Here is a 12,202-nt window from a genome sequence, read left to right on the forward strand (position 1 = left end):
GAGATAAATATTATAACCCTCACAAATTGAGGGGGATTCAAACTTTTTATGGACATAATTTTTAAACGCTAAGAGATTATTGCATGTAATTTGAAATTGATTGATGAATAGGTTTTTAGTTGACAATAGAAAAAAATATTTTGGTAATTTGTTACCCTCACATTTGAGGTCAGGGAAGGGTGTTTTTTGGAGGCATTTTTTTTATCGGGCTCTAATAGTAATAGTAATAGTAGTAATACAAGGTGCTGTAACGACTATTGTCGCGGAGCATAAAATTTAAAATTTATACTTTAACAGCCGTTAACTAATGTTTATCTAGTCTAGCTTTAAAAGAATTTACTGTCATTGCAGAAACCACTTTTTAGGTAAAGCATTCCAATAAGGTATCACTCTGTTCGTAAAAAAATTGTGTTTCATGGTTGTTTTTGCAAATTCTCTTTCAAATTTCATTGAATGACCTCTTAGACTTTGGGAAGAAGCTTTATAAAGCTCTTTATAATACAAAATCTTATCAATACCAGTTGTTATTTTGAAAAACTCAATAAGATCATCTCTTGTACGTCTTGTTTCCAGAGTTGTGAGACACAACTTAGCCAATTTTTCAGTATAACTTGGATGTTTTAGTTCAGGTGCTAGCTTTGTTGCTCGTCTTTGAATTTTCAGTGTGGAGTCCAGGTAATTTTAAAAAATTACCTGGACTCCACACTGAAACTGCGAATTCCAGGTGTGGTCTAACCAGCGAAGTGCATAACTGCCTTACCAATTCAGTGTTAAGATAAGTAAAGCTTTTTCTTATTAAACATAATATTCTTTGTGCTTTACTTGTAGCTGCTTGAACCTGATGATTCCATTTCATATTGGATGAAACTATTCCACCTGTCTAATTCTTTTGTTGTCGCTTTTAAAATAAAACTTTGATTGTCGTGTTTCATAGTGTAATTATAGTTACTATTTTTTCTTCCAATGTGCATAACACTGCATTTGCTTATGTTAAAATCCAAAAACCATACATTTGACCATTCAGTTAACAAATCAATGTCATTTTGCATATTAATTAGATCATTATGTTCTTTTATAACAGATATGATTTTAGTATCATCAGCGTAAAAATTACAAAACTATAGTTTTGTAATTGAAGAGATACATTAGAGAAGATCATTGATATGTAACAGAAAGAGAAGAAGACCCAATACAATAGATTTATAGTGGTGTGCCCTGTGGCACACCGCTATAAATCTCTCACCAATCTGATACAGCTTCACTCATTACCACTCTTTGTTTTCTGTTTTTTAAAAAAGAATCAATCCAATTTAAAATATTGCCTTTAATTCCATAGTTAGAAATTTTGTATATAAGTAGATGGTGGGGCACCTTATCGCACATCTTTGCAAAATCTAGGAATAATATCAACTGGATAATCATCTTCAATTTCAGTTGTAATAATATCGAAATTTTCTAATAGGTTTGTTAGACATCCTTTATTTTGTACAAATCCATGTTGTTGAGGCTTTAACAGATTGTTTTCTGTTATATAAATTATCAGCATTTTTCTATTTATTTTCTCTATTATCTTACATTGTATCGATTTTAAAGAGATAGGTCTGTAGTTGAGCGGATCTTCCTTGTCTTCTTTTTTAAAAAGTGGTGTAATGTTTGCAGATTTCCATAATTCTGGCATCACTCCTGAATGAATCGATTTCTTGAGCATTAATGACAAAAGTTTGGATAATCCTTCTGCACAGTGCTTTAGCACATAGGGACTGATGTTATCACAACCAAGTGACTTGTTTTCATTAAGTTCTAATAAATAATTATGTACAATATCTTCTTTTAGTTTTTGGTCCTAGTCACATTCAAATAATTGCATTGTTTTATTGATAAAATGTGGTAGATCTTGATTTTCTTTGACAAATACTGATTGGAAACTACAATTTAGTAGATTAGCAATGACTTTTTTATCAGTTATTATTTTTTATCAGTTATTATTGTCACTAGTTTTAAGTACTAGTAGTTTTGTATGTGTTTGATTTTTTTGTGCATATGCATAGAAGAGTTTTTGGTTATGTTTTACATCTTTTGCTAAGTTTATTTCATGATCAAGAGTAGATTTTTTAATTTGTTTTTTAATCATTTTATTAACTAGTTTGTATTCATTATTTAGGTTTGTGTTTTTGATGTTTGTAGCACGCACTCTGCACCATAGATTACGTTTTTTTCTAATTAGATTCTTGATTTTTATGTTGATGCATGGATTTTGGATAGAACTAGTGGGTTTGAAGCGGTGAGGAATATATTGTTTGTATATGAATATATTCTTTTTCATAAATTTTTAAAAAGTATTCATAACATTGGTTTGTATTTTATCAAATATTTCATCCCAATTTACTTTATAAAACATGATATTCTTTTCATGGTATTTTCCTTTTCGAAAAAAAAATCTCTTATTGTTGAATTTTTTCTCACATGAATTGAGTATGTTAGTTTTCCATTTTAAGATGTAATGTCTTTTAGTAATTTGACCATCGCAATTTTATTACATAGTAAATCAATCATCGCAATTTTTTGCAAAGCATCTTTAATTGACGTAAGTATAAACAAATAAATGTTTGGAGTTCCATGTATGGAAGTTATCTCTCCAACAAAAAAAACGCTGGTTCAGCCCTTGCAGCAAGGGAGGGTCTGAGAGCTAAAAAATTATTAAAAAGCTAATTGAAATAAAGACTTTGTTATAGTTAAGATAAATCAATAACCTTTGCACAATAGGACATAGTCTAGTTACTAAGTTCGTTTTTTTTCAAAATCAACGTAGGAGATTGCACATTAATATATTATAGAAAGTTTACTTGAACTCAGAAACTTAAAATCGCCATAATGATATGAAAAACCTCAAAGTTTAGGTAAGTGGATTTTTTTTGTTTATAGCTTGATTTAAAGGGAATGAATAAAAAAGACATATCCGAATCATTCTTTTATGATCCCCATGCCTAAATCTTTTTTTTTAGATTTTTCGGTAATGCAACGCCTTTTTTGTTATGGGTCTTACCTGTAAAGTTTTTTTCTCAAAAAATCTTTTGGTAACTAAGATATCTTAAAAATTTATATCTTTCTGATGAGAATTAAAAAAAAAAAAATTTAAATCGCAAGCGATGCGGGTAAATTCTAAAATCCTGTGTGCTGATGACAGCGTTACAATAGCGAACACAGAACCACATACTGATGATGATGATGATGATGATGATGATGATGATGATGATGATGATGATGATGATGATGATGATGATGATGATGATGATGATGATGATGATAATTGGGTTAAAGAGCATTTAAGTAATAAAAATCAAGAGTCGAATAAAAGTTATTCTTTAAAAAATCACAAAAAAAAACATCAATCAGAAAGTGAATCTAGTGATAATTTATTTTAAGAAAACAATTCTACTGAACCTCATGATAACAATTGCTTGTCTGAGATAATAGAATTTCCTTTAAGTAATGATAATGGTGATTGTGATACTTGTACTGAACAGACTGATGCCAGTTCTAATCAATTGTTATCTGAACAAATTCGTATTTGGGTTCTGCAACACCAATGCACTCAAGCTTGTGTCAATGATTTATTGGAGATTTTAAGATCTCATGGTCATCAACTACTAAAAGATTCGAGAACCATATTGGGCACATTAGACAAAGTTCAAACCACTGAATTAAATGCTGGAGAGTATTTTTAGCATAATATTTACGTTGACAAAGAAATTATACTTCTGTTCAACGGCTCAATATAGATGGTCTTCCAATTTTCAACTCATCTGGATACCAGATATGGCAACAACATCCCAATTTTCTACCTTCAATCCGTTTACAATTGCATTGTATGGTGGGCATGAAAAGCCAACTGCAATTAGTTTTCTGAACAGTTTTTCAAAAGAACTTCAGGAATTTCATGATAGTTTATGTGAAAAGTTTTATATTGTATCAATATTTGCAATTCCATGTGACTCACCTGTCTTCAAAAAGGAACTGTGCAACAGAGTGGTTACAATGCATGTCAATGTTGTGATGATTATGGTGTGTCAGTTCAAGGTTAGATAGTATATGGTACAACAAATCCCAATTCAATTTCATCACGAACTGATAATGGGCTACAGACTAATCAATATTCTAAAAGAAATGAAGATAACAAGTGTCATCATTGTATTGTGACAATTTATTGTGTCATTGTATGAAATACATAGTCTAGATCTTGTTAGACATTATCCATTAGACTATATGCATCTGGTTTGTTAAGCCACAATGTGTCGGACTTTATATTATTTCAACTATGGTTGACAGAAGACTTAAAGAATTGTAGGTTGTATGAGTCCCAAAGGGTTGAAATTCAGTGAAAGAAACTAGACAAATAAATGTTTTTTTTTCTAGTTTTTGTCTTTTTTCAAACATGCAGAGACAGATACAGTAAACAAATTAGACTTAGATAGTTGGATATCAATCAGATAGAGTAGGACCAACTACGTTTATAATGCATTTTTGGACCTTGTCTAGAAGAGAAAGAGCATCATTAGAAGAACCATGCCAAATATCATAAAAGTATTCCATACAGAGATGAATAAGAGATTTGTAGAGGTAGAGAATGGAATCAGGAGTAAGAAAATGGTGATTATGATAAAAAAAAAGCAACCTTAGCGAATACTAGTTTAGTAATTGATTGTATAAATGGTTTACATGAAAGGTTAATTTTAATGGTAATCTAAGAAGGCATAAAAAAGAGGATTTAGTGAGAGGGTTGCCATTTATTAAAATAGGAATGTCGACAGTATTGCAATAGTTGTTTGCAGTAAATAATTGAGTTTTGTTGAAGTTGAAATTTACAAGCCACTGTGTGCCCCAATCTGCTGTAAAAGTGAGATCAGATTTAAGATCAGCTGCCTGTTCTAAGCCATCAAAAAGAGAAGACATTATGTCAAGACAGGAGTATAAAGTTTAGTTATCACCAAAAAGAGATATTTTAGATATAAAGTTGTCTGGAAGATCATTAATGTAGATAAGAAACAAAACAAAAACAAGGATACAACCTTGAGGTAGCCCAGAAGTTACTGGAAATGAAGAATAGTGTTGAACTTCGAAGATCACTTTAATAAAGCATTTAGAAAGAAACAATTTGATAATCTCAAAAACTTTCCCGGATACACTACATGAAGCAAGCTTATAGAGAAGACCAGCATGCTAAACTTTGTCAAAAGCTTTTTATTTATATATATATATATATATATATATATATATATATATATATATATATATATATATATATATATATATATATATATATATATTATATATATATATATATATAATATATATATATATATATATAATATATATATATAATATATATATATAATATATATATAATATATATATATAATATATATATACATAATATATAATACATATATATATACATAATATATAATATATATATACATAATATATAATATATATATAAGCCTTCCTGGGAAGTGAGTGCGGTTGCACCCCTTGCTTGTCCACATTTAAAGTAATTTTTTTGGACTAACTTTTTTTAGACTGACCACGGCTGTTCGCATCTTTTAACTTATAAAGCGTTCAATGATTCACAGCAAAAAGCTAAACTTATTTACTGAAAAAAAAAAAACAATTCTTGAATAAGGAAACAAAATTGTAACAAAATATTAAGTTTAACTGAATAAACTAGAAAATTTATTAATTAAAAAAAGTGAATTAAAAAAAAAAAAATTTATAAAATTTTTAAAAATTTTTATTACTATTTTTTTTTTTCATCATTGAAAAAAACATCTTTTATAATGATTTAACAACAATTGAAAGTTTTGATATGTAATTTATTCACGATTTTTATCAGTCTAGAAACTAATTTGTTATGTACGCTAGAAGTATAAGAAATTTTGTTAATTTTTTTTCTTATGTTTATTCCTTTATTACATTTATTCGTTTTTACGTCTTTTAAAAAAGTTTTTGCTATATTAGAAGTTTTTTCTCAATACTTATATAATAGGAAAATAAGAAAATAAATTATAAAAAATATTATTTGATTAATAAATTTTGTTAATGACTGAATAAGTTAAACAAAAGAATAACATAGTTTCTTTAATAAATGTATTTACTGCATTTGATGCATATATGAAATTGTTTCTACAATGCATGTATGAAATTGTTTCTACAATGCTAATACGAATTACTATAATGATATAAGATAATGAACATCACTATTACTCTGTTAAAAAAAATGTATTTAAAAACTTAAATGAAAGTTTTAAATAGGCTCCAAAAAATTTTGTTAAGAAAGTTCAGTAAATTAAAAATGCAATAGCCCACAAAATTTTGCAGCATCGTTTAATTTTTTTACATGAAAAACTTGTTAAAAAAAAAAATTATATATTATTTTTTTGACAACAATTTTTTTTTTTTAATTAATAAATTTTTTTTTAGCTTATTTTATTTAGGTTTTCTATTTTGTATAGTCTTCATTCTTTTCTTCGAGTATTGCTGATTTATTTTATAGTTTCTTACAGCTTTATTTTGCCATGAATTCTTAAAACGCTTACTATATAAAAACGTGCTAAAGTTGTCTAAAAATATTATTTTAAGCGTTTCCGGGAAGGCTTGTGTATATATATATATAAATATATATATTTATATACATATAAATATATATTTGTATATATATAAATATATATTCATATATATATATATATATATATAAATATATATTTATATAAATATATGTTTATGTATTTATATAAATATATATTTATATATATATATTATATATATATATATATATATATATATATATATATTTATATAAATATATATTTATGTATTTATATAAATATATATTTATATATATATAAATATATATTTATATATATATAAATATATATTTATATATATTTATATATATATAAATTCTTTATAACTCTTTGCACAACAATAAAAATAATTCAATCATTTATTTAAAAAATTGATATAACTTTTTGTATTTAAAAACATTTATAATGAAAAATAAATACTTATATAAATAAGAAAAAATATATTATTCATTAATGTTTTAAATTATATAAAAGTAAAATAAAGATCAAAGTTATATAATTCAAACGACTTTCAAAAAAGTTTGCCTTTTTTTTCTTCTCAACAAAAACTTTAATGATTCTTATATAAAGTTTATTAAAAGGACCTTCAGTGTTTAAAGTCGTCGATTATAAAATTTGACTTTTTTTTTAATTTTTACTTTTTTTAATTTTACTTAATAAAAAATCTTATATAATTAAATAATATAAATAAAAAACTTCCTATGATACTTTAATTAAAATCATTAGCTACTTTTAAAATATTTTAAAAAATTTAAAAGCATTTTGCTAATATAAAAATGTTAGTAAAAATAAACATGTCAAATTTTTTTTTTTTTTATCGGAATTAAAAACCAATTATTTCAGCGCATTTATTAAAAACCATGGTTAAACTATCAAAACAAAATATTATTTGCGTGGTCATATAAAGACTTGAAATCTCAAACCTTCCTGGCCAAGCCTCTATATATATATATATATATATATATATATATATATATATATATATATATATATATATATATATATATATATATATATATATTATATATATATATATATATATATATATATATATATATATATATATATATATATATATATATATATATATATATATATATATAGATCTATAGTTTGTTGTCTTTGGGAAGAGCGGAAGGAAAAAAGTGATTCTTACGCCAACACATACATCACTTTTAATTACTTTTTACTTTCGTCCAACACATGTTGGACGAAAGTAAAAACCATTAATTTAATTACAAATAAATTGTTTTAAAAAAAAACCACAAAAACGCAAATTTAATTGACCAGAATGTTTTAAAAACATTCTGAATGTTTTTAACAATATAAACAATGTTTTTATTTTTAATTTTTTTAATAAAATGTTTTTATTTTTATTTTATTTTTACTGTAAATCATGCGCAGAGTGTTGCTACATCGACTATCTTATAGCCTGATTCGCAAGGGAGTGCTGCTACATCGACTGACAAATAGCCTGACCCGCAAGGGAGTGCTGCTACATCTACTATCTTTTAGCCTGACCCGCAAGGGAGTGTTGCTACATGTTTATTTTTACTAACATTTTTATATTAGCAAAATGCTTTTAAATCTTTTAAAATATTTTAAAAGTAGCTAATGATTTTAATTAAAGTATCACAGGAAGTTTTTTATTTATATTATTTAATTATATAAGATTTTTTATTAAGTAAAATTAAAAAAAGTATATATATATATATATATATATATATATATATATATATATATATATATATATATATATATATATATATATATATATATATATATATATATATAAATTCTTTATTGATGAAACACAGTGTTAAATGAAAAAAAATCATCAGAAATTTCTGATGAGTCTTTCTTGATGAAACACTGTGTTAAATGAAAAAAATTTATGTTAAGTGATTTTCTACTAATTTATAATTGCTCTATTCTTTTTAGGACATTGAGCACTCTATTTTGTAGAAAACATTTTAAAGTTGTTTGAATATATATATATATATATATATATATATATATATATATATATATATATATATATATATATATATATATATATATATGCATATATAGTGCTCGAAGTGAGGCAGGATACCACCCGATCACTTTTTTATTATTTTGTTAGGGTGTCTTTAACTCTTCTTTAGATAAAAAATCAGAACTCAGTTTTTTTTATGTGCTGTGGTTAACTTTAGTAACTAACTTAAGTCTAATTTAAGTTTAATTTTCCAATAAATGCTCAAGCTTGTTTTCTATTCAACAGGTATATTGTTTTAAAAAAATTTCATTGAAATTAGATCAACTTAATACCCAAATAAATGGAAATTTGATATAAATTATAAAAAAAAAATTATAAAAATCTAAAAACTTATAGAAATTCATGTTTTTTATTTCTGATATAAAAACTGTAATTTTTCTGCAGTAGAATCTAAAATAGGATTAATACAAAAGATAACCACACCACATTAAAAACACTGAGTTGTGATTTTCTATCTAAAGTGGTTTTAAGGCACCATAGTATCTATATATACATACATATATAGAGAGAGAGAGAGAAAGGATATCTTTAAATTATTGAGTGATTTCTTATTGTTCTTCTTGTTGCTAATCAATTATGATTAAGCTCTCCATACAGGGGTTAGAAATAAAACCTTAGTTGCCCATTTATTAAATTATTGAGCCAAATTAGCAAAATGGAAAAAGTTAAATGTTCTTTTTGCCATAAGATTATGTCTAAAAATTGAACTTGAACAACAAAGTATGTTGAAAAATTTCGCAAACGTCCTGATATAGTACTATATAAACATGTCTGGATAAAAAAATCATATAATTAGAAAAAAAGACAGATAAAAAAATAAATTATTGATAATTAAATTATGAATCATCAGATGAAGGTGGTCTGGGAAACTCAATAAATAATAATAATTCAAAATTTCTAAATGTTCAATGAAATTAAGTTTAGTATAGGGCTTTTTTTAGGTAAGGGCCTATTATCAAATCATTTATTTCTAAACGCTTTATTAAAGTAATCCTAGAAGCCCAACACTATTCTTCATTTCCAGTAACTTCTGGGGTATCTCAAGGTTCTATCCTTGGTCCTGTTTTGTTTCTTATCTACATTAATGATCTTCTAGACAACCTTATAGCTAAAGAAGCTCTTTTTGCTGATAACTAAACTTTATACTCCTGTCTTGACAAAAATTCTTCTCTTTTCTCTTTTTAATCGCTTAGAACAGGCAGCCGATCTTGAACCTGATCTCACTTCTGTAACAGACTGGGGTTCATAGTAACTTGTAAATTTTAACCCCAACAAAGCTCATTTATTTTATTCAAGCACTTTTTGCTGATGACTCAACTTTACACTTTGGTCTTGACAAAAAGTCTTCTCTTTTTGTTCGCTTAGAACTGGCAGCTAATCCTGAATTTGACCTCACTTCTGTAACAGATTAGGGCTTACAGTGGCTTGCAAATTATAACTCCAACAAAACTCAGTTATTTACTGCAAATAACTATCCCAATACTGTCGACATTCCTATATTAATAAATATTAACCCTTTTGAAACTCTCTCTTACCTGACTCATACAATTCCTTAAGTCTTCTGTCATCCATTTCCTTGCTCTATAACTTTATTTCTTTTTTTTCCTAGTAACTCCCAACTTAAGTGGTTGCTTGCAGCCTTGTTGGGAGTGAATCAGAAAAAAAAAATATATATATATATATATATTTATATATATAATAAATGTAAATAAACAATGTTTATTGTGCCAATATATAACACTAAAACCAAATAAGATAAAATTAAGGAAGATAAAATTATCTAAGAAATTTAATATACAAGACTGCGCCAACCGTGTTAACCTTTAAATATACCAAAATAAAAATTTCAGTATTAATTGTCCTATTTATATCTGAAAATAAAATATGAAATATGATATAGCCATTAAAGTTAAATTTTGTAGCTTAAATAATGAATTTTTAAATATTTTCCAAAAAAAACGGACTCCTAGATTTTTTTCCAAAAAAACAACCAAAAATAACGTGTCACATTATAAACTTACAATAGAGATGCTTTGTTATATATTACACTTATATTTCTCACAGTTAAAAAAAATTATAATTTTTTTTTTTTGAAATGTATTTTAAAATTATATATTGACAAAAATAGAAACCTTTAAATGGAACTCCACATATTCGACAAACTTTACTGCCCATAATGATAAAGACACAATTGATGATGGTGTTTCGGTTACATCCACCATGTTGATAAAAAATCTTAAGCTATGATTTTTTCTAGTAAAAATGGTTGTCAATTATATAAACAAAATAGTACAAACTTTTTATTATAACTATAAAATAATGTGTGTGTTTGTGTGTGCACGCGAGTGTATAAATAAACCACATACTGTAGTTACAAAAAAAAATTAGAAATTTTACATATTTTATTTAAGTACTATATGTACTAGAAATAAATATACATCTTTACACATTTGGCCTTCAACGAAACATCATAGATAAAGTCATACTGAAATAGTGATCTGTGTAGGCTCCGTATTAATTAATTAATATATAATAATTAAGGGTTTGGGTTCGGACAGGTATTCTCTAGATATAAACATTTTACTATGACATAATTCATTGTTTTTAAAAAAATTGTTTAGTTTAAAATAAGTATTTTAAAACTTGAAAATTAGAATGTGAGTTAGGTTAATGCAAAAGTAAAAATATGAGTTAGGTTTATGCAACTCAAGTAATTGTAATTTAACTGAAATAAAGAGTAAATTTTAAAATAGTTTTAATGTATTAATTAAAAAAAAACATAAATCAGCTGAAAATAAGTATTTTAAAACTTGAAAATTAGAATGTGAGTTAGGTTAATGCAAAAGTAAAAATATGAGTTAGGTTTATGCAACTCAAGTAATTGTAATTTAACTGAAATAAAGAGTAAATTTTAAAATAGTTTTAATGTATTAATAAAAAAAAAACATTAATCAGCTGAAAATTCTATAGATTAATAAAAAAGGCAAGAAAATATCAATTAAGCTTAAACTGGCTTATTATGATAATACCAATTAACCAGTACATTAGTAAATTCTATACTGTTATTTACGCAATAAATAAAAGTGATAAGAAAGTGGATGTTTTATTTGCTGAATACCTTAAAAATTTTTTTTTAATTCACCTACCAAAGACCATGAAGGTTACTACAGTCAAGGAGGCTATTTTAATTGTGGTTACAACCCTCTTTCAACTCTTTAACTCCGAAACACGAACCTTGACGAACAAGGCACCTGGGCAGAGAAATAAGCAGCAGCATAAGAAACATGAAGCAACAAATGCCACTGGAATGCAAAAACTGTTGTTTTTATAATGTTTGGATCAAATAATAAAACATATTACTTCTTAGTATACATTCATAAACTAATATTACTGACCAAATATGTAGATCTAAAGTTATATATGTTAATAAGACAACTTTGTTTACATTTTTTGTATACTCTGTCACTTTTTCAAATTTTATTCACAACTTATATACATAAATAAAAATTCTTCAGGGCATAAC

At 25.6% G+C, this 12,202-nt stretch overlaps 1 protein-coding gene across 1 annotated transcript in view; it reads right to left on the reverse strand.

The window, feature by feature from the left end:
• Window positions 1-10,945, reverse strand: part of LOC100207971 (serine palmitoyltransferase 1) — a 42,188-nt gene extending 31,243 nt beyond the window's left edge. Inside the window, exon 1 of the mRNA XM_065818312.1 lies at window positions 10,812-10,945. Coding sequence (XP_065674384.1) covers window positions 10,812-10,901 — 90 coding nt within the window. The 5' untranslated portion in view covers window positions 10,902-10,945. The remainder of the gene's footprint in view (window positions 1-10,811) is intronic.
• Window positions 10,946-12,202: the final 1,257 nt, after the last annotated feature.

Source organism: Hydra vulgaris, chromosome 14 (genome assembly GCF_038396675.1).
Source record: "Hydra vulgaris chromosome 14, alternate assembly HydraT2T_AEP".
In the NCBI taxonomy this organism is placed as follows: domain Eukaryota; kingdom Metazoa; phylum Cnidaria; class Hydrozoa; order Anthoathecata; family Hydridae; genus Hydra; species Hydra vulgaris.